General features: G+C 37.7%; 1 protein-coding gene across 3 annotated transcripts in view; it reads right to left on the bottom strand.

Moving 5' to 3' along the window:
* The window catches only part of KLHL32 (kelch like family member 32), a 130,175-nt gene that overhangs the window by 49,314 nt on the left and 55,797 nt on the right, over window positions 1-25,064 (bottom strand). For all 3 annotated transcript variants that reach the window (XM_074896078.1, XM_074896077.1, XM_074896076.1), the window contains one exon: window positions 13,197-13,295. In XM_074896078.1, the coding sequence (XP_074752179.1) occupies window positions 13,197-13,295 (99 nt within the window). The remainder of the gene's footprint in view (window positions 1-13,196; window positions 13,296-25,064) is intronic.

The raw sequence follows: 25,064 nt of genomic DNA, 5'->3' as shown, positions 1-25,064 counted from the left end.
AAGGTGCTCTACTTCGTTTTTTAAAGAAAGACTCCTGGATGATTTGATCTGAAGCAAAGATATTTATAAAACGGAGAGAATACATGAAAGAAAAAAGTTCTGAATAAATTTTCAGAAAATAGTCTCTGACTCACGAATGTAGGATCAGTTACCCTGGCCCCTGGACTAGGAAGTACAGGACTGTTTGCATTGCCTTGGTGTGATTAAGAACATTCTGAAACTCTGCATTAAGAAAATGACTGCAATAAAACAAGATTTTTGCCAACTGTCTGTACAAGTAAAGAAGGAAATATTTGCAAATTTGACCTCTAAGGGTTTATGGTTTCACATTCCTCTGAAGAGCAAGAGACTTCTTGTAGTTGCAGGAAGATATATGGGTACTCAGCAGTTAAAAGAACCTAATTATAAGTATGTCAATGATAAAAAGGCAACATTTCAATTTTATTTGGAAAACTGTTATTTGTTCAGGTATCTCTATGCTCCTGCAATATCAGACCTCAGCTCAAAAAATCATAAGAAATTTTTTGCTCACAGCACTAAACCAAGGCAAATTCTCACTTTACAGAGAAAAAAGGAGAAGCGAATAATAATTTAAAATATTTCCCATAATGCGGAAGATACAAAAAACCAGAACCTCAAATGCTTGGAACCCACTCCAGTGGTCTAGTAATTAGATAATTCTTTTCTTGCACACTCCACCTGCAACTTTAACATAATTTAAAGTTATTTAGACAGCTCAATATATCAGCAAAATGTCTGTAACATGTTTTTTGTATAAGCATTATATCTCAGTAAAATAAAATCCTCTACAACACTCTGTCCCTAAATTTATGCAGTGAAAAGAACATCTCTCTCCTATGACTAGGAGCTGTGCTGATCGTTCAGAACTGATTTCAGGAGGCAAACAGGATAAAAAGAGATAGTAGTAGTCCACATAGAGGAATAAAAGTAAAATAATTTAAAAATTCTGGAAGCACCAGAATTAAAAAAAAAATAAAAAATTAGTATGTGCGAGGATTGAGGAGGATTTGCTTGTATTTTAAGCATTATTGACTAGGGATTCACTTATCACTCTCTTTGTCAGGAATTACTATAAATCTGACTCTCAAAACCAGAAGGTTAGGAAGGGCAAAGCCTAAATGTAAAAAATGGACCTTGACTCAATGTCCAATTTGACATCTCCTCCATCTGACCTTTAGTAGTGCCAAACAAGTCAAGTCCTCCCAAAACAACCACATGTGAATGCTCACACTGCTGAAGGTGCTAAGCATCAGGAAGACATGAGCCTTCAAAGACCGTGCTGACTTTTGTTCATTTAGTTTCTAGCAGTTCTTACCAAGAAGAAAAAACAATTCCCCCCCATCTCAAATCTCAAACAGATAATAATCAGAACTCCATGCATTACCACCAAGGCTTTTTTCCATATAGATATAAAAGAGGAAAAAAATTTAACCAATGCACCGTATTTAAGACATGCAACCAAATTACTAAATTCTCACTGGCCTTAAGATTTCTATTTGAAAACACCGTCTTTAAAAGCAAAATAGATCATTATAGGCCAAATTTCTAAGGTTTCACAGCTACAGATGCTTGCCAGGATCTCCAAATCCTTAAGTATATGAAGAACCCCTCTTCTGTATCTCCCTTTAAACACAGACAGAATGAAGCCAGACACCCTTTAGAAAAAATTAGAAGGGCATTTAGAGGAGAGAATTAGCTCAGTTACTTCAAAATGAACGTATTTCTGCAGCTAATCTAACAACAGTCACTGGTTTTAAAACTGAACTATAACTTACTGAAAAAGTTTTTAGTTAACGATTACTCTATGCAATGTTATTGAGATGGTTTGACTTTGGCTAAATGCCAGGTATCCACCAAGTCGCTCTATCACTTCCCCCCCCGCTTTTCCCCTTGTTTCTCAACAGGGCAAAGAGGGGAAGGAAGATAAACAAACCCTTGTGGGTGAAACAAAAGCAGTTTTAATTTAAGCAAAATGAAGCAAAGGTCCACACACGGAAGCAAAAGCAAACAGATTTATTCTCTACTTCCCATGAACAGGAGGTGATGTCAGGCCTTCTCAGGATCAGGGCTCCCATACCCGTAGCGGTTGCCTCGGAGGACCAAGGGTGACCCCACCCCCTTCCTCCTTTTCCCAGCTTTATACTGAGCAGACGTCATATGGTCTGGAATATCCCTTTGGTCGGTTTGGGTCAGCTGTCCTGGCTGTGTCCCCTCCCAAGATCTTGCCCACCCCGTCCCACTGGGGGAAATGTTGGAAAGAGCCTTGGTGCTGTGTAAGCACTGCTCAGCAGCAGCCACAACACCAGGGTGCTATCAACACCCTGCCAGCTCCCAACATAAAACACAGCACCGTGAGGGCTGCTATAGGGGAAAACCAATTCCAGTTCAGCCAGACCCAGTACAGTTATAAAAATTAGTCCAAATTTTAATAAGAAATGTTGCTCAAACTTCCAAATTTCAAAGATTTCAACCACACCTAAAAGCAAAATGCTAAAACGGCTTATCAAAGGTTATGTATACCTAATGTTGTTTGTTTCTCACCCCACTCCCCCAAAAAATATTCACACCACATACTGATCATTTTAGCTACTTGCTTCAGTCTTTTTCAAGAAGTTCCGTTAATCTGTTCAATTTTTGGTCCAGGGCTAAACAGTGGTATAAGAGTCCAGAATTTGATTAGAACTTTTTGCCGATTGTGTATAATACACATGCAAGTTAAGACTCACAACAGTATCTTAAGTAGTCAAATACTTTAAATTATTTAGTTACAGTAAAAGTTTGATATCAGTCTCTGGGGGTCCTTGACATCACCATTGTATACATATACTCCCTGCATAGTTCAGTTCCCCATCAAGACGGTAATGCTGGAAATATGAGTAAAAATATTGTGAGGCAGGCAAAACTAAAATACAAGCCTATATAAACACTGATTTAGGACCCAGCATACAACATTGGGCCTGTCCCCCTAGCTCTCTCCATGTCCACAACGTGTCATTTCAAGTCAGTGGGAATTCCAATCCCGATGTGTTTTAGGGGCTGAACACATTTAGGGTACCTGAGGTTGCTACAATACTTTCCCCATGAGAAACAGGTGTGCATAGATACTATGGAAAGTCAAGGTCTTTTGCATATATAATTGGAACAGATGTGGCTTATGGTAAACAAGGAGAAAACACTGAAACAGAATTTAGACAAAACCTCATTTTAATGGCTTTGCAAACTTTCACAACAAAGGTCAAAGTGTTTATGAGGCAAGTCCAGCCAATACATTACCACTCTTCTAATTCAGAGGACACAACACTTCCTACAAAAAGTTACTGTAGAAACAATGCCATGTGTTACCAGCTCAGTTCCCACTGAACAGCAGATAAAAGTTCTCATTTAAGATCCAATGCCACCTATTCAGCTAGACACACTCTGTGGTAGAAATCACAAATTCTGTAAGACTCTGTTGCAACAGATGGGAAATTTAGCAACAACTTCCTCCAAATTAATAAACAGATGTTTAGAATAGATTACACAGGAAAGCAAGTGAATAAAGTTACAAACATTTTTCACTTTGGAGTAACACACTTGCAGGACATTATTAACGGTCAATAAAGTTACTGATACCACTAATCTTTAGGTTTGTATCTTTAATTTTTAGAATTAGTAAGATGAATGAGGACAATTTATAACTTTCAAAGCTCTGATTACATATTGGCTGAAGATTCAGTATGACAATATGTATACATTCAGATTCATTCTGGGTTCAAGGCCTACTCAATACCCTGGACAGAAATGGAGTTTTTGTTTTAAATAGAATTAGTCTACATCACAATTCTCAAGCAAGACACTGGTTCCCTGGCAAATTCTGCTCTGATGCAGTTGTGCAAACAGAACATATAAATGATGGAATGTGCTAAAATACTGTTTGATTTACCGCTGCTGAGAGATCTACTGGAAAACATCAACAGCCTTACACGGAACTTGTTTCCTACTTTTTGCTTCCCTACAATCTGAAATGGTTCAGTGAAAATTTTTTCTCTATTAAGTACTGAAATAGTATTTATTTAACAGTAGTTAAACTAGATGATAATTTGGGGTGCTTCTGTTTCTGAAACTACTTATGTATACTTCAGGCTTAAGTAATTTTCATTCCAAATCTTCTTAACTAGCACAACACACTAGTTGAGTGTGTTGTGAATGGTTCAGAGCTCAGATAGATGTATCACACAGTAATGATTAAGTCACCAGAAAAATATATTATATAATGGGGCGGGAAGATAGATTCATATCAAGTTCAGACTTTTTACTTTTAATAAGAGATGGTCTGAAAAAAAGTCTAAAAAAGCCTAAAATGCAAATACTGCCAAATTGGGGGATGTATCAGCTTGGATCCTTACAACTTCAGTCTATCTCCACCATTAAGTAAACAAAGTTTTGAAAAGCCAGTCTCTCATATTAAACTGACTGTAAAATAAAATTTACAAGGTCTTTTTAATATGTTTTAAAGATGGAACAGTGATTCACAAGTGTCAAGCTGCCTCTCAAATTCCATCAAATAATACGTTTTCTCTAGAAAGGTTCTGCTCCTGTTTAACATTTCAAACTTGAAATTGATCCCTGTGAAAATAATAATAGTGTGTTTAAAAATACCAAGTATAGAGGAGGTAAAAGATACTTCATATTTAAGAAGAAAAAAAAAAAAAAATCAGTTCTATTTTGGCTAAGCCAGTACAGAGGAAAGAGAAGATGGACAATTAACTCTCTACCACAGTGATACTTCTGAGATAAAATCAGATTGTAACTCACTTCAGGCCCAATGTTCTCTTCAGGTTCATAGGTTACAAATGATTTATAGTCACCAGTTTGTACTTAGCATTCTGACTTTTCCCATATTGGTAAATACTTTATAACCAAAGCATTTTCATGTATCAGAAATACCTTTGTTAAAATGGCTTAACACAACTCAAATTGCTTTAGATCAAAGCAAATTTGAATAAAATGTCCCTCTGCTTCTTTACAGGAGGTAAAAAAAGCTCTGTATATCTGGTGCCTGTATTCCTGTTCCTTCACATTAGAGCTGTAAGTCTCCTCTTTCAGGTCACGTCTTCCACATAAAAGTGCTAAACTAATGCCGCTTAATGACAAATTAATGTCCATGAATAAAAAATACACCTCTAATAGCATAGAGTAATTTGCCATTACAATATCATCATTGGACATGCCCCTGGTTTAATACGATGTATTTAATTCATAACTTAATGAGTGATATATAAAAAGAGAGAGATGAACCCTGCAATTACATTTATGTGAGTCTGTCACCTTATTTGTAAAACCTTAGAGTCATTTACATTCAAATTAGAACAAATGAGTGATTTCACAAAGTGCAGTGATAAATGACCATTGCTGCACAAGACAGAACTGTATTTCCTGTGAAAACATTAACAGTTTCCTATTATTTGTTAAAAATTACAATGCATATTGCCCAGTGTTGTGTGAATAATGACTTTTTTACTGATTGGGTCAGAAGACTAATATGGAGTAAAAATAAATAATTTTTCTTTTCATTTTTTCTGATTTTAGCTTGAATTTATCTGCTCAAACTGTTACGGACTCACACTGCCACCTGCTGCCCACACCTGGGGTGGAAGGGCCCCGACGGCCTTGTTTCAAGTTCAGTTCAGCCATTCGGCCTTTCGGGTTTCATATCTTTCAATCAAACAAATTTTCGTGCCAGACTGCTAACTGGGCATGTCACCTAGGTCACCAGCAGGTAAGCGTAGCTGCAGTGCCCAATTGCAAATACTGCCATTTTGGGGCTTCACGCATCTGAACTGCCTCGATTAGTAAGAAGAATTAAAAGCTAAAGACACTGGGGGGCAGGAGGGATGAGAAGGACATAAAATTGTGATAAAACCAAAGAAGAATTTTAAACACTAAGTATTCTGGGATTTATCAGCCCCTGTTTACAGCTTTATAAAAATACTAGAAAGTTTTGAGAAGGAGGACTCCTTCAGGGGCTGAGAGACAGGTAAGGAGGCCACGTTGGCTAGAAAGACAATGTGAGAAGGGCAGGGAGGGAAACAGTGAAGTACTAACAGCTTCTTTGTTCCTATTTAAAACACACACCAAAGCTGTTCTCCCTTTCTGACAGAAATTGCAAAGAGAAGGAAGACGTAGCAGTATCTGCCGCTTCCCAGCTTGTGACCTCTACCGCAACTCTTAAGCAGAATGTGGCAACGTGTATCCACACAACTAGCTAGACAGAACAGGAGCTTTAATCTTGCCAACACTAGTAAACCTAGACACTCCAGTATGATTTTTCTTGTTGGGTTGTTGTTTTTTGTTTGGTTGGGTTTTTTTCTTTTTTACACATCCATCGGCAGTTCCAATTCAGCTTTGCCAGCTATTACTTCATTAGGAAAAGCAGAACACACACACACAAAGACGGCAGGTTCCTGACCACAGTTGTACCACTGTAACAGTTAACACCCTGGGAGCAGAATATCCACTCCCACATCGCAGCTAAATAGCGGCAATTGGATTGCAGTAAGAATGGGATTCAAAGTGACTGGGTATATCATTTTTACTTTCCCCACTGACACCAACCAAAAAAGGGAGAAAAACACCATCACTTTTTCCCCAAGTTCCATTTTAAGTTGAAATGCTTAGTAGTGCATTTACATTTCATATATATAAATCTGTATCTAACGTATCTGTATTTTAAAGAGAGGAGATACACTCCCAAAGTTATTTTTGACCTTTGTGCAAGAACTATCCTAATGACCGTCAATATCAAAATGATTCAACAGCTCAAAACATGCTCCTTCAAAAAACAGCAGGCTAGCAGAGCAACAACTGGTTGCATAACACTGGAAACCAGTGAAATGCAAGATGACATTATTTCTGTGTACTTTGTATTCTTGGGATGGGAAGGTCATTCTTTCCACCACAGGTTGGTTGATTCAAATTTGAGGGTGGTGGCTTTATAAAACAACACACTAATTCTGCGGCAGTGGGGGCTGAAGAGTGTGCATACATGTACTCAGATTAAAAATTCAGTATTAGTTAAAAAAAGGCAAGCCTTGGTTGCTGGATGACCTTTAGGTTTTTTTTTTTTTCCAATAGTTTAATTTGCTCTATATGAAAAACCCAGGAGCTAAAATCCCGACTGAGCTGGGGCTTCTCACAATACAAAGGTGATGCTCTCAATCTCTGGTGTAAGAATTAATTCATCTCTGAAGGAGTGTATCTTAGTGAAAGTTGGGATTGTGTTGTTGGCACTGTTCCAAATGGAGAAGTTGAGTTTAAGAAAAATAAATAGCATTGAAGCTCTGGCCACACCGCGTATGTAAACCATGCACACTCTTTTTAATTCCACAAGAAGATTCATTTGCAGCTTCTTTCCTTTAAAAATAGCAAGCTATTTCAATCTAGAAATACATTCAAATAGTTTAAAATTAGTAGAAGAAAAGACCCAGATAATTAGGTGTTCATACACCATGAAAATATTTTCTGTTATAAGCCTAGATTGACCATTACAGCAGAGGGTTAAAAATCAAATGCTTCTACACAAGAAAATTTGCCTGCTTCAATTATTACCAAGAATTACTCCAGGAGGTCTTATTTTATCATTTGTGAGTTGATTCATTTAATTTTTGCATTCCAGGCCTGACCCTGCTCTGTGTCTGCTTTTGTATACAAGAATCTAGAGCATACAGTACGGAGGCGGCTCCAAGAAAATTCCAATTCACTGCTGCTGTACAGTGCTGTGGTTTTTTCAGGCTCTTTTTAATCACCAAAAAATGTTCTTTTTCAGCTTAAATTAGCCCTCTTTAAAGATACTACAGCGGACATCAGTAGCAAGTGGGCAGATATACATGTGGCAGAGTTCTATCTGCTGTAACGAAGTTTCCAAAAGGTAATCTAGTACACTTATCATTTATCATGGAACTTAATTCAGTTTAAAACTAACAGGAAAGTTGGCATCAGACTTTTAACTTCCTTTGACACAAAAACATTTATGATCCCAAGAACAATTTTTAACAGTCAGGGGAACTTTACAATCTGGATCACTGCTCATGCCTACTATACTTGCTGCTCCTAGCTACTGTGAGAATAGGAAATTATTTCCAGCATTGAGTACAGGGACAGTCAGCTAACATCACTTCTAATAAGGTTATATTGAAAATATGCAATTGTACAAGCAATAAACACAACATAAATTATATCCCAGGCTCTGTCCAGTATGCAAACTTAATTTGTTCTTCACAAAATGTGCCTGATCTGGCAGCAGAAAGTTAAAGGGGTAAATGCCATGTCCTGTCTCTCAAAACCAAGAGCTTTGGACAGTTTTGCAGCTTCTAAACCTCTCACACCTCCATCCTATAACTGTGAATGTAACTCAGAAATATATAGAATTCCACTGAAAACAATAATACTGGACTTTAGTAAATAAAAAAAAAAAAAATCACTTAGCTTTAAGATTTCAAATATGGACAGTCTTATGTCTCAGGTCCCTGAATGCCAGTACAAATCAACCTTTGGTTTAAAATCTATTAGATTTATATTCACACAATATTGAGCTGATGTTGATCAGTAGAAGGAAATTCCATTAAAAACTTCTATTCTCAATAGCATGCCTTCCTCAAGACTCTTTGATTGCTGAAATAATTTCCAGTTTGGGTACTTAAAATAGAACAGTTGAGGAAAAAGACAAAACTTCTTACATCTACAGTCAGTTATATAACTCAGACGTATTTATGAAAGAAACATCTCTCAATTCTGAATAAACCTTTTAACACATTTTTTTTCTGTTGCATAAGAATAAAGTCATCATGTACCCTTCAGAAAAACATTTACAAGCTTTAAAGTGCAAAATAGGTCATCACAAACACACTACCTAATACCACATTCTCTACAGCTCAAGTCCATTCTCAGATTTCCATCCCATTCAACGCCTTCAACTACCTTTCTCTTGCCTTCTCCAATGTCTTAGTAGGAGAGTTATGGTCCACTGGAACTCCAAAGGCTAAAACTTCTAAAAGGGAAACAAGACAATCAGACAAGCCATTCCCTTTATATTTCCATGTCTACCTGCAGCTCTCTGCCTCCTTTGAAAAAATCTCAGCCAAAACTGACAAATCAATCTGAGCTGGAAGAGAAACTCAGAAACCAAGAAAACTCTGCAGGCAAGTGAAGTGTGTGTGAACACATACCTTAGTGCAATTCAAGATGCACAAAGCTGAAGTCTTCGGCTTAGCTTTCCCACACCTATGTGGCAGCAATACAGCTAAGAACAATCACACTGCCTTACCACTTATTTAGGCTGAGATGGATGTATGAGATTTCAAGCATTGTTTCAATGTTTAAAGTACCTGAAAATTATGCAGATGACATGATCGGAGAGGTTCATGAATATGTATGTATCTTAAATAAAATACATCAGCATGCTTCCAAAAAGTCCCCCTCTATGAATGAAGCTAAAAACAAAACCCCGAAGGCTGGGGAGTAATCATATCTCAGATATGACACTGCTGAGGTGGGGGGAGAAGAGTGCACAATACAAAGCTGGAATTAAAAAACTAAAAAAAGTAAGGAAATGCTTGGGCATTTCTCTTGTTTGCAAGTAGAGAAAATATGATCTACAATGCTTTTAAAATAAAAATTAGTAAATTATCAATCGAAAAGAGAATGAGCTTTCCAAAGAAAAGATGGAATTAATTAGATGCTACAGAACATTTGATAATGTTAAGTTTTTAGATGATAAAACACATTTAGCAAACTAGCAGCACTGTCAGAAACCTCCATTGCATCATGCTACCATAAATGTCTTAGAGATGGTTATTACCTAATTGGAAGTGGGGGAAAAGAATGTTTCTTTCCTTATTTTCCTGTCTTTTCTTTGATCAAAAACTCTTCATAAAAATGCCACAATCATGATACAAACAATTTCTTACAGAAATCTTTTCAAGATTTATCAAATTGGTGCTCTAAGTTGGTTGGTCTAGAAGAAAGAGGATCCGTCACAGTCAAAATAGCATCTTTATTCCAAGACAACTGAGAATAAATTCCTTAAAGATCAGTGAATATAAAAGTAAGTGTTGGCTGGAAATGAATCTGCCCTAGTGCACTGCAAATCATCTTCAACAATCAGACCGTTCCTCAGTGAAGTAGATCAGTACAGTCTTCTTTGGAACCCACAGACTACAAATGTGCCTTGGAACAGGTATGTCTGTGGGATACACTATTTGCATTTGTAGCAAAAAAAATCCTTATTAAAATACATGGAATAATTACAGGCTCCAGATAAAAGTAACAAGAAGAGATTAAACCCTCTTGAGCTCCAAAAAAACCTGACAAAAACCTGACAAAAGAAAGAGAAGAGCGGGAACACGCTCTAACAATAAGAACAGCACTCTTATACAGGAAAAGCCTGGTCCAATCCAAACAATTAAAGACAACCCTAACAAGTTAAAACTCTGTCATCGTTACACAACAATAATAAATGACAGCTAGATCCCACATACTATATTTCCTGAATTTATGCAAACCAAGCTAAGTTCATGATGTCTGAACAGCTCAAAACAGCAAGAAAGAAATTCACTAGTACAGTAAATGAAGAACTCTGCAGCACTCAGACTCATCAGAAAGAAATGGCAAGCATCATTCTCTTCCCAGCATCTGTATCATTGCATGCGGGGTGACAAGACACCCCAGTTACCAACTGCAAGGATAAGTGGCTTTAAGGAAGCCTTCAACTACTTCAGTTTGAATTTTAGATGGTACTAAAGTAAAACAATAGATATTTTTTAAAGTCACCCAATAGTATGTAGGACATAAACAGATACTTGATATAATTAATTTGGATCCTGAAAGATATTGCAGTCTTTATGCACAGCACCCTGTTGACCCCTGCTAAAAAGGCTTATACAACTACTCAAGGTTGACTATTTGCATGGACTGCAACAGCAGAACAAGACTGGTAAATTCCTACCTGTGATGTATTCAGACTGCAAATCTGTCTACATGATTGCCTTAATGGGGTGAACCTGGCAAAAAACATACTGTAAAGAGAGTAAAATATAGACACTGACATGATGTAAGGTGCAGTCATCCCAGATGTCCATGTAGATTCAAAACCTTACAATGAGACCCTGATTCAAAAATACAGATCTACCACTGCTCTGTGTCTCCCAACACATATTCTCCCCTCCTTATTTTCTACCCTTCATCCTCTACCTTATTCCCTACCTCCATCACTGTAAATATGGACATCGGGTCCCACTTCCTCTTCATTTTTGCACCAGTGTACCTCCAGTTACCCTACCTTGGCACACTACTCAGAGTAACAGAGCTCTTTCACATCATCTGCATGAGTGCATATTGCCTGTCACCTCCAGAGAATTTTTATTGGTCTATTAATTACAGAGTAATTTGGCAGCGATGTTTGTTCACTCTAGGGTGGGTTTGTTTTTTTGGGGGTGGGGGGTTGATATGGCTTGGGGTTTTTTGTTTGGTTGGTTTGCTTTTTTAATTCATTAGCAGTCTGTTCCTCAATATGTGACTATGGTTTGCACATCAAGGATGAGATCCAAAACACTGTTAGTTCTACAGGTGTCCTTCCACTACAGTGACCTCAGGATTAAAAGTATTAAGATGGTGCCAAGGGAAGAGTTACAAACAACAGAGACTACTCAACACAGCTCCCGGAAGAAGTTAGCATAAGGACTTACACTGAGCATGTACCTAGTCCTTTCCTACAGCCCTCTCATGTCCCTACCTCACTAGCACTACAATACTCAGCTGCTTCCCTACTCTTCAATATTTCCCCTACCTTCTTTGCTGCAATGGCCTCTTTGGTTCAATTTCTGACAAAGACAGAGCACACAAGCAGCAGAGATATGCTTGCACTGACTGATTTGTTAGGGTGACATTAAATACACTGTATGGCTATCAATGTTAGACTTGTATCTTCTTTCTCATTACAAGTAAACCCTTCCCGTGCCTGACTGACAACTGGTAGGTCAAAGGGGTTTGTGGCTTACTTGGCATCTCACATTTCTTATTTCTCAAACCAACCATCTTCCCAATTACATTCCAAGTCTATTTTCTCAGAAAAATCTCTCCATACATTCCTAAAAACTGATACAAATTGCAGTACTCTACCAGCTCCTTTAACTTTTTAATCAATTTATAACGCACAAATTAATGCCACCTTATTGTCTGAACATACATTTTAAAGGCTTCCCTAAGGCTAACACTCAAGGAACAGATTCTTTCTCCATAAGACACAGAACCTTTAAGCATGTCCTGAAGATTTTAGCACAAGATCCTGCATGCCTATGGTACTCAGCAGCTCAGTGTGCTGCCAAGTACACTCAGACCATTCAAGGGCAGTTACGCTGTAGAAGGCAAGTGCATACAGAGAGGACTGTGCCAACAAGCATTTCCATGCCCAACTGTTGCACAGATACAGCCAATGCACCCTACTTCAGAAACTATTGAAAAATTACAACAAAAAGGAAACAGTTCTGTAGAATCGCTATTGCCATTTTTTTAATAAGCTTTTCAGAGATACACATCAAAGCTATGTTCTTTCTACCATGATGAGCCATCTCCTATACAAGCCAAGCACAAAAAAATATTTTACTGGATTCAGATTTTTTGCTTCACAATGACAGTCCTACTGTTGATAATATTATCAGCATTACAGGCGCGACGCCAGTTGAGAATAAGGTGCTATTGTAAGTGTTCATAACAGCATAACGATGTATATTCCAGGGTACTACTAGCTCTCACTGAAGCATCGATATTCTGTTATGAACACTTACGCATCTGAATGCTTCACAATACTCACAATCACAACAGGGGAATATTTAACATTTGGTAAACTGATGCAGAAGAAAGTAAATTCTCTGGTAAGAGAGGGAATTACACTCCCAATGTGCTGACACTAATCAGTGGACCATCCTTGTTTTCAGGACTGAAATGGGCAAAATGGATGGGAGGAGCAAGCACCTATCACAAACTGATACTCAAATTACACACAGAATTCAGGTCTCCTGAAATCCAGTTTGCTGCCATATAGGTTACACCAGGTATTGTACTAATACTCTTCTACTGAAATTAGTCTTGGAACCATATGCTTTCAAATAGAAATGGCTGATAATCAGGCAGAGAAGCCTCACCTGAATGAGATAGTGAGAACATAAACTGAGAAGCTCCAGCAGCTGCAAATGACTCCCAGCTGCTAGGACATCTTGTACCACCCCTGGTTCCAAGAGGATCTGTAAAGAAGGAAACAGAAAGTTTGTCACAAAGAACTCACAAGTACTTGTAGAAAACACTACAGGCCGTTGTTGTTTCAGACATTTAAGTCAACATAAAGAACAGAAAAAGTACAATTAAGCACATAGAGAAGTCTTTGCAGGATGGGGACAGAGTTTTTAAAGTTCACCTGAATTGCCCAAAGGATTTTTTAGCCGCTTGTCCTGTGAGAGTCCATAAGCCACATTACCCCCTAAATCCTTTAAAACTAAATGCATGTTATTCATTTAAAAAAGAAGACTTTTCAAAATAACAGAACCTTCTTTTGTTATCCGTATACCTGGATGCTTCCATATACACTGATGAATGAAGCCAACAGAATTGACTCATAAGTCTCCACTATTACTATTATTCATGGTTGTAAAATATATACAGGCTAGGAACACCCTTCCCATTCTGCATGGTACCACTTCATAATTTTCCTAACCACTGTCTTCATTTTACAGAGCAAGGCTGTGAAGGCACACAGTGAACATGCTGCTGGGGAAGTGCCAGAAAGGGCTTAGAAACCAAGACTGATTATTCTGTCAGTTGCTCACATAAAACTCCTACTCATTTCAATTAAAATCACACACAGGCAGCAGCCAGGATAATTGGGCCTGAGCTCCTAGCCTGATGTCTTGGGGTCAGCTTGTTAGAGCATCCCTTTCAGGACACAAAAAAGTCTTTGAGAACACAGACACTGGTCAACTTCTTATCAGCAATCGCATTACAAATTATCCACACTAATATTACTTAAATATAAATGGTGCGACATCCAGCAAAAATCAGAAATGCATGAGAAAAAAAAATATTTCAAAGATACTCAGTTTATTCAGAGTTTTATCCTTGTTGTATTTCCCTGGCAACTTTGGTTTCACACCACATGAGGTCAGTCTCTCACTACTCCACAGGGAAGTAAAGCTTTTTTCAGATCCTTTTTCTTCTGCCCACACAATTTAGTTTCATCTCACAGCATCCTTTATATGTGTCAAATGCAGTGGAATAAGGAGAAGGCAAACAGAAGGAAAGACACTCACCTGCATCTTTTGCAGTTAAACTAGTTTTGAGGGAAATAAAAAAAACATGTATGCATTTCTTCAAGCAAAACCACAAATCATCTTCAACATAATGGATGTATTAAGAGAAGTAGAGAAGGGGATTGATCCTTTTTATATCAAGAACTCATTTATATTGAGATCTGTCAGCATATGACATGCTTAAAGTTTGTGCAAATCACTATATATATATCTATTCATACTAGGTTTTAAGTGAACATATATGTCATTTACATACAGTATAAAAGTTCTTTATCTAGCCAGAAAGACATGTAAGGATCTTAATGTAAATCAGCCAGGCTCAGCACAATCCAGGTTTTTGGCTGGTGTTGATGACATTGCTGTGCATGATGAGAGGTAATTCAATGGAAAGACTTCAGTGGAAAGTATTTCAGTTACAGAAATATCTCCAATAGGTTGTTGGTTTGGTTTGTTGGGGTTTTTTTTGTTTTTTTTTTTTTTTTTTTTTTTTTTTTGTTTTTGTTTTTTTTTTTTTTTTAAAAAAAAAAAGAGCAGCACTGTCAAGTATTTTCAAGTGAAAACTCAAGGTCAGACTGACAAAACAAGCTGGTTTAGACCTTGCAGTGTTTGTTACTCAGACATCATTTACACTGAGGAAGTTGTTGTCTAATGTCACATAACTTACTAAGTGCCAGCCACGAGCTTAGCATTGTTAAAGACACAATATGAAGAGAACCAGAACCCTAAGTAGATTAGTACCTTGTAGGTATAGACAAGCTATATTTAACTATGATAATATTAATGTATTTTAAAGCTACAGCAATCCATTTAGAAATAATACTAGTAGCATTATGAGATGAGAAGTAGGACAAGAGGCAATGAGGGTGACTGGCCACTACCTAGAGGTTATTTGCACAAAATCAACAGCAAAAGTGCATTTCAAGGTGGCAGACATATTTAACACGTTTTTCCATTTCTTACAGCTTTCCCATACCATGCAAGATGTATTCTGTTCAGATAACACATTCACCATTATGTTTCCCAAGATAACAGAGAAGTTTATTTTGTCTCTTCCCAAGAATTTGTCTTAAATGGATCTGAATTTTTATTCAATACTCATTTGGATATAGGCAAAAATACTAATTCATGCTAAATGCTCACCATCAGAAAACTGCATGCTGGGGAAACCCACAAGAAAAAGAAAGTAAGTAAAGGAGGAAGAAAATATTGCAAGTCTTTCATCTACTAAAACTGGCATAATTTACAATTATTCCACACCTCCTAGATTCTATACATTAATAGAATTACTTGATTTTTATTAATTACCAGCATAGCTGTTTATATGCTATATAGGCCATCCAGCTGAATCTTAACAGTAAATGCACATAAAAGCCAACATAGGCACACCACAAGCACACACAGTGGCTCTCCTGTTTATCTGACCTTCAAAACAATAGCTCAGAGGTCTTCAGAGTTACCCTTATTGAAAATTAAGTAGAGGGAAACAAAGATCTACTTTGGATTCACACCTTCAAAATTCATCACAATTCCTTAGTGTGAAAACTGAAAAGATAAACTTAACTGTTTTCCCTTCTCCATCCTCAACCCAAGGGTTACGAGGTATAATTACCAGGGCAGAAACTCGCAGTAATTTGGAATCATCAATGTAGACAAACTTTGTAATCTTCACCAGTGAAGGATGTGCCTTTGTATGGCACATGCCATTTTAAGACTGTTTTCTGTGTTATTTTTCTATTAATTAGCTGCAGTTCAGATATTGCACCTGGCTGCATCTTGCAATCTGTCTTTTATTCAACTCTTATTTATAAGGGTTAAATTTCCATTATGTTCTTAACTTTTCTCTGGCCCATGATGCTACCCAAGAAAATCAGCTTAACCACCTTATCCCCGTATACAAGGAGCAGATCTTGCAGATAGCCTGAATAACTTACTTTCCCAAGCCGTTAGGTCTGATGTACTGTTCACTTGCATGGGCTATATTTCTCCTCCCACACACAATGACTGTGTTTTTCAAAAAGGAATCTTGTTCTTCAAGATACCATTCTACCCTCCATCATCCCACAAACCCTTCAGAGAGCACACAATAAATCAACTTCACTCCCTCTTGTGGGCAGATCCATAGGCCAAGGAATAGAAAAGATGCAAAAATCTGGTGTTTCTTTGCAACAGAGTGCTGAGTTCACAAGATCCAGAAAGGCAGATTACAAAATTTCTTAGATTCACATTTCTTAGACTTACAATTTAAATCTCTATGGAAATGCATCCATTTATGCTTCATTGATACATTGAGGAAAGCTGCTCTGCAAATCCAAGAATTAGAAACCTCTGTAAATTAAACTTGAGCTTCTGAAGCCCAATTCCGAGGCAGAAAAGGGAATCCTATAATCAGCCACATGTGGCCCTGAACACTGTGCTGTACATCTACCCTCTAGGCAGCAGTTCTAAAACTGGAATGCATTCCCCCTTTCCCCAAGATTTTCCTCTTCCTTTTCCAACTCACCCTGCATACCTGCAACACAGCACATCTTAGGGCTCTGGGTAAGCATGGAAAAGATTAATTGGGATCACACATCTTGCCTCTCTTTTCAGTCATTTTTCTTTGGGAGCCGCCTTGGCATCACAGACAAACTAGCTGCTATGATTTCTTGGGCTAAGAGCAGTATGTGAACTACCATCCTTTCTCAAGAACTACTCATGCCTCACCTCCACACTGTCCAGACTGAGAACATCCTCCTACTCTTTTAGTGCCTCTCACTCCCCTACAACCAACAAACAAGTATAGGCCAACGAGGATTTTATCTGGAAAGTACCATTAGATCATTTAATCTATTCCCTGTATACTGCAGGGCATGATATTTCATCCAGACACTTTTAAAGACACTAAACTAAAGCTACTTTATGCTCAAGAAGGCTAAACTGCGTGCACAAAGATGGAAAGATTAAGAATACACTTCTATCACCTTCATTCCAGCTACTCATTTATACCCCTGTATTTCCTTCACATTTCCAAACAGCTGTTTGTGGAGTCATGGAGTAAGTGAGATGGTGGGATGATTCGCATAAAAATAAACTTGCATTAAGCTATAACAGTAAGGAAATATGTAATGTCATATCAGAAAATTCTAGAAAGCAAACCATATAGAACTTAACATAGAAAACAATAAAAAAAAAAAAAGATTACTGCCAGTCTGATACAAAAGAAAATTCCTTCTTGGCTTCACTTGCAGTGATCAGCATTTCAAATAAGACAGGCATCTAACAAAAGTACCACTTGTTTTTCCCCTCTGGAGACCATTCTGTGTGCTTCAGCGCAATCAAAAAACCTAACTTTTCTTTCAGAGCAATTTAGACTGCATTTCACTTGCAAGCAGTTAGCACTTCTTTCTGTCTCCATGTTCATTTCTGCTTCAGTTGAATCCTGAGCTCCTTACACATTGAGAAGTGCTGCTTCAAAAAAGTGTGAGTGGGAGAAGAATGCTCTAGTCCCCTGCAGGGAACTGCCCAAAGGACTTGCACTTCATGTTTGATAGCGCTTATTACAAAATCCATACGTTTCATTAGCCAATACTAGAAGAAATCATGACCAGCTTTTCTCTGACATATGTCGTAATATTTTTCCAGAAAACTGAATGAAAATCTGTGTTAAATGCACAGCACATAAATCATAGAATCATAAAATATCTTGAGTTGGAAGGCACCCATAAGGATTGTTGAGTACAACTCCTGGCTCCTTGCAGGACAACCTAAAACTAAACCATGTGACTAAAAGCACAATTCAGACACTTCTTAAACTCTGACAGGCTTGGTGACATGACCACTTCCCTGAGGAGGCTGTTCCAGTGATAAACCCCATTCTCAGTGAAAAACCTTTTCCTAAAGTCCAGCCTGAACTTCCCCTGATGCAGCTTCAAACCATTATGAAATAATTACCATTATTATAAATAAATTATTATATAATTATATATAATAAATAAATTATTTATTATAGGTAAGACGCCAAGCAAATTCACTATCTTTTGGGAAGACGTTTCATTACTTGGACTAATTTCAGCTCTAGAAAAGCTGTCTTATCCATAGCTTGATACTTTGTGTTGGGTTTGTGTGTGTGGTAGGGTTTAGGTAGCAGTGGAGGGGGCTACAGTGATGGCCCCCTGTGAGAGGTTCCCTGGCTCCATGTCAGACACACCTCTGGCCAAGCATGAGTCAATTAGCCATGGTGGCTGCACCTCAGTGATAACATATTTAAGAAGGGGGGAACTTGCAGAGGAGGAGGAGGAGTGAGGAAAAGACCTATGGAAACACCAAGGTCAGCTGAAGAAAGGAGAAGGAGGAGGGGAAGGTGTGCTAGAGCAGAGACACCCCTGCAGCCCATGGGGAGAGGGCAGGCTGTGCCCCTGCAGCCCACGGAGGTCCACGGTGGAGCAGATGCCCACCTGCAGCCCATGGAGGACCCCAAGATGGAGCAGGTGGCTGCACCCAAAGGCAGCTGTGATGCTGAGGGGAGCTCGTGCTGGAGCAGTCTGTTGCTGGAAGGACTGCAACCTGCCTCAGGGACCCACGCTGGAGCAGTTCATGAAGATCTGAAGCCCTGTGGGAAGGACTCATGTGGGAGAAATCCATGGAGGACTGTTCTCTGTCATTGAGGTACCCCATGATGAAGCAGGGGAAGAGTGTGAGGAGTCCTCCCCCCGAGGGGAAGGAGTGAGTGACTGGCTTTGTGGTGAACAGTTGCCCTCTGGGCTTAAACCACAACACAACTATCCAGAGCAAATAACATGAAACATTTAACTTTCTCTGCAATAAACTTAATAAACTGAGTGAATTAAGCTCTGTATTATTCAAAACCTTGTGGACCATTGTAAGGAACTGAAGGAAGAAATGCCTCAAATATTCATCAACACAGAAAACCTCAAGGACAAGCTGTCGCCTTTGGATTAGTCTATAGAATGTCACCCAAGGAAGTGGAAGTGTGTTGAATGATGCACCCCCTACTCCCCTGCAGTTGCACTGACAAATTCCTTAGATAAATCTTACAGGGGGAGACAAGGACTGAGTGAAAACAGGTGTTTCCCATCAAGCAAAAGTACCACTAAGCATGATACTTTGTGGCTCAATTGTGCAAGCCAGACACGATGTTTGCCTCACAGTGACTTTTCACCTTCACCACTGAAGAGGTAACAAGAACTGATAAGAGGCAATCATTTCTGGGATGACTGATAAGATCTCTGGGAACAGAAGAAAAACCAAAACTGGCCAATGACCACGGGCTCAACTGGAACACATGCTTCATCTTTTTTGTCATCTCTCATGGAAATGAGTTTGTGGAATACCTGCCCCTCCTCGTCTAGTATGCTCATCAGCTAATAAGATGAACTTAAAAGGCGACAGAAACTTTGCTGTGTCTGCACCCACCACCCAAGATTACCGGACTTGAGACAACACTGGATCCAGGGGTGGTGATTTGGATTTCTTCGACTCTCTCTCCATTTTCTTTCCTTTCCTTTCTTATAGATTTATAAGAGATCACATTGCTTATTATCCTTTTCCAGGTTTAAATTGTTCTCTACCACAAGTTAAACATTTTAACCAGTCATTTGATGTCGTTTCACCTTAATTTAACCCGAGTAGATCACAGAAGCTTTGTGACTCTCTGTGCTTCCAGTCAGGGTCATGACAGCCATCTGTAGCTGAACTGTGAACCTAACACCTAGTGCTAGGCACAGAAATAAGATTATTCTCCCGATAGGAGGATGTCCAAAACAAAGTAGCAAATTTGTATTTTCGGCTTTGAAATTGCACTGAAAAATGATGTTAAGTATTTCCAGTAAGACATAGCCCTGCTGTAATCGGTTTTCTCCAACCTTGGTATGTTGTCCCTGGTAGAAAAGAACAAGGATAGTTGAAGTCACTTTTGCTGGGGACACCAGGCAGTTTAACTGAACCCTATGATTGATTTTAATCAAAAGGCAACCAGTGGAACTGCTACTCACAGGACACAGGAGGTCACTTACCCAAGAAAATCAACCATCATAATACAGCTTTGCAATACACTTCATCCACAAGTGAGCTAGAAAGGATTAACAAAATAAGTGATGCTAAAATATTGATAGCTGCCTCCCTCCAGTCCTAATTGAAAATGGCAGGTAAAATACTGGTTGATCACTAGGAAAAGCTGTCACCATCAAATGAGGGGAGGATTTGATGGGAGATGAAAGCCAAGATTCCTAAAGGAATCAAAACAATTATCAAGAGAAATAGTTGTACTTAAAAATATTTATTTCCACTATTCTTTACTATTGGAGAAGACCTTTCACACTTTCATATTTTTGTTAAAGAAATAAGCAAGCTGAAAGAACAATTTCACAAAAGAGCTGTAAAATAGTACTTTAGTTAACCATAGGTTTGTGAGCATGAATTTGAAAAATTGCCAGGTGGTATTCCTACCAATTCCTGAAACCTATTTGGTAAAGTGATAATAGCTGTCACAGAATGGGAGTTTTTAAACTAACTGAGTACAAGGTAAAGTTAGTAAATAAAGGCAGTAGTTAAAGAGGACTCACACTGGTAATGCATTAAAGTAATACTGAGAGCAATCCAAACACACCAAATAAAAATATATCTGAAAATACCATGAAGTTCTAGATTTGTAACTGGAATATTATATTGATATTAACTTTATTAAAGACTGCTGCTATGTTAGCTCTTGTGAGTAAAAGAAAATCTGTTAAATATGCTAAGAAACAGAAAAGTTTTAAAGCCTATTTTCAAATCATTATAAATGCAACTTTGTATATGGCTTTCAAAAAAGGAAACATTTCAATATTCTATAGGCAATGTGTAAGGCCGTGTTAATCTTGGGCTAAGATACCACAAGACAAGTTACCCCAAAATCCACTTTTGGAGAAAGAGCTGAACATAAAATATCTCTTATATAAGGGCTGTCTCACTGATTCTTTCTTTTCACCTTTGGTAATTCAGAATAATTTTCTAACTTTAAGATGACAATTTCTATTAATACAGAAACAAAATATTATGGTTTAGAAAAAAAAAAACAGAGAGATCAGCCAGTTAGGAAAACAAGACTTGGCCAGGAGAACTTGGTATTAAGATCTAATAAAGTTCCGTGTTTGATGTGTTGTCTTTGGAAAATTATTTTCTCCCCAAATCATTTCCTGTCTACGATGCAACAAAGTATGTACAGCAATTACTTGCTTTTGTACTGTGTACTGAGGTCCTCAAATAAAATTCTATCTAAATGCAAAATATTTTTATCATATATCTTTAGTCTATGGTAATAGAACAGAATTATAATTCTGTTGTAGAAAGATCCAAGTCAGCGAAGCACTTCACTATACATTGGACTCCAACTGTGTATTTGTATTTTTGTTGAATCAGGATCATAATCATCTACCTCAAATTAAATCCAGTTCTCTTCCACAATTCTTCTTTCTCGAAACTATACCACAGTGCCTGTCAGCCGATTCAAACAATGGTATTACTTTGATTTTACATATGTATATGAGATCAACACAAATGATGTAGTTTTCTGGACCTAAACTTGAGGAGGAATTCAAGAGCCTCAAAATTTTAGTTCAAACCATTTACTCTGTCCCACAGCACTTAGCATTTAGAAGAGCCTGTTTTCAGCACTGAAACTTTTCAGATGCCCAAAGGTTCTCTTTAGATCAAAAGCACCTTTTCTTGCAATGATGAGTGACTCACCACCTAACTGTACTGGCCTATTTAGGGGTTATCCCATTCCTCTGACTGAGATTATGTCTCTTGGTAACAGAAGAGTTACAAACAAAAAAATTGTCAAAAAGAGCAAGCAACAGTGCCCATGACACTCTAGACCAGCAGTTAAGTCTCCCACTTTGACAGAAGAAACTGTGAGCTCCAATCCCTGCACCAAAAACTGTTTCTCTATATTAATAATCTAATCCTGTATTAACTGTACTTCATCCATCTCCATTCCAATGCACATATGACACTTGCAAAATTCCCCTATGAGGTGGAAAGGTGAGTAATCTAGCCACCGAGAGTCTAGCCTGGCTTTATTGCTGCCAGCTGTGAAGTAAAAGAGAGAATGACCTTAAAGACCTTTTATGAAGAATGGATGTCAGCTACAACAGGAAAAGAGTCAGCTACGACACAAAAAGAGTTATATATCTGAATTCTGACTATGTGTCTTACATGGTAAAATGCCTAAAGCCAAGAGGGAAAGGTATTTAAGACATTTTTTGCAGAGATTTCATTCTTGGAGGATTACTGAGAGCCAACATGCATAGAAGAAAACCAAATTCTGCTGTTACTCTTTCTGTTAGTTTTTATTTATTTCTATACTAACATTTCTTTCTTTGTGATGATTAGGGACCACAGGAATGGATTAATTCAGTTGGAATTACGATATTATTAATATTTAACTTGGGGTTTACAACAATCTTTTCTTCTGTTGAACAATCAATTTTCCCTTAAAAGCAAAGTATTTCCAGCAGTAATTACAATAAGGCACTGTCTGCCTAAGTAGACAGGAAGATGAAGCTTGCATTTTAAGTCTGCAGGCATGTTTCAAATTTTTAAAAAGAGTCAATGATGACAGAATTTCATTTCAGATTGCAATGTCATGTTAAAAATGCAATTTCTTAATTTTGGTAACTTTCAAAAAAATACAGGCATCAAATATTGCCATCATGCAATGTTAAATATTTCCACCAGATGTCTCCAATATATTACTTTATACAGAAAGTTACATTTGAGTTACTACACTTCAAGTTGAATACAAGCTTAGCAAAATATTAAAGCAATAAAGACAAGAAAGCTGAAACTAAGTATCTGTTTAGACAATGATACCTTAGGACTGTCCCTAAACTGTTATCAGTTCCACAGTGTTACCTAAAGAAATAGCAATATTTTGGACTAACGTTTTGACCAAACGTGTTTAAAAAAAAAGACTTCATGGTTTTGGCTTTTAAGAGGCAGATCATGTCTTGATACCTACATTTTCAGAGCAATATAAGGTTGTAATTGGCATAAGTGAGTTTTGAGTTACTAAGAAATATTTTGTTTACTTGGTTTTTTAAATCAGAAAGAGCTCACAGACCCAAACTAAAGACCACTCTGTTTTCAGAACTCTCTCTGATGTAAGCATGCAGTAATCCAGTTATTTATTGAAAGCCTTTGTGGATTACTCCCACTCACTACCTTGAAACGTTCACCCAGATTCTGTCAGCCTGAGTCAGTATATAAGCAATGCTCAATACATATAAACCATTGCCAGAAGAGAATTTCAAGGACAAAAGGGAAAAGTCTACGCTGCTAATTCTCAGACCCACATACCACAGAGTTATGCTTCAAAGGCATTTTTCTAAGAGAACTCCTACAGAATCCTTCTCATTTCAATGTGCTTCAAAGAAGCACTTCATTTATCTGATAGACACTACAGAGCATTGCCTTATAATCACTTACATATGAGCAAGTGTACATATATGCACATCTATATTTAATACAAGAAGCCCACTCATTTATTCGAAGTAGATTATACCTGAAAATGAAAAATTCAAAAGTCTTTAAAGGATCAAGGATAGAAAGCACACGTTATTTACTATGTAGCTGAGGATACTATCCTGGAATCAATGTGGGGTAGATCGTTGGCTTACATAAAAGCCAAATCTATCCTTCCACAGTTTTCAACGTATTTTACACAGGTTTATTAGACTTTGAATTTCGCTGAAAGGTAGGGGAGTATATGTCTACTCACAGCAGACAGGATGGGTCAGATAGAAATCAATTACAACTGGTCTTCTCAAAACACACTTCCATTTAGCAACAAGATTTCTCTCTTCAGAATAATTGACCTACACTTTCAAATGGCTAAGATGACAGGTGCTCAACAGAAGACATTCAATTTTATCTATCAAAACTTTTAACTGAAAGAATAAAAAGCATACCAATGAGAAGTCATGTACTGAGATCTCCAGACAATTCAGTAATATAACATGTCATCTCTGTTTCTCATTTATATTAAAGAAATTATTGAATAAGTAAAATTTTCCATAACAACAGAAACATAGAAATTTCAAGTGCTAATCTCTAAGGCCAATGCTAAAGTATAACTGTTGGCTGGTGATAAAAATAGCTCCTCTAAATCAGGGAAAATTTTTCTTTCCTTATTTCTGTTTAATTCTCTTTGAAAAAAATGAAGGCCACATACTCAATCCACAGTATGGAAGCAGATGCCTTAAATCTGTACAACCCAATGACTCTTCCAAGATAATGTATTACATTATTTAAGCTTTCTGTTTCAAAATTAACTAACAAAAAAATATGCATCATATACAACTGTTGTAGGAATATTTGCAGAAATAGTTTGGTTATCTAGAACTTAAGAGTCCAAAGCAAAAATAGCTGGGTGGTCTGAGTTCACTATCCATGAACTCTGAACTGAGATGAAGTCATACAGCAACACCGTCCAAGCATGCAGTGCAGAGCTATGGGAAGTCATACTTTGTTGTCTTTTGGGGGGGCAGACAGAGGGAAGAGGAGCATCACTCTGCATTTTCTGAAGTAACATAATGTGATACATAACCTGCTATCATACAATAAAGATGTACAGTACCTATAAGCATTTACAAAGATGCTTGGACTCCATCTGTCCAGAGAATAAGAGACTACTTTTCCCCTCAATTATATAATTTGTCAACCACACCAGAG

This window comes from Athene noctua, chromosome 1 (assembly GCF_965140245.1).
Source record: "Athene noctua chromosome 1, bAthNoc1.hap1.1, whole genome shotgun sequence".
Lineage (NCBI taxonomy): Eukaryota > Metazoa > Chordata > Aves > Strigiformes > Strigidae > Athene > Athene noctua.
Note: the sequence above shows the minus strand (reverse complement) of the source record. Positions and strands in the feature narration are given on the sequence as shown.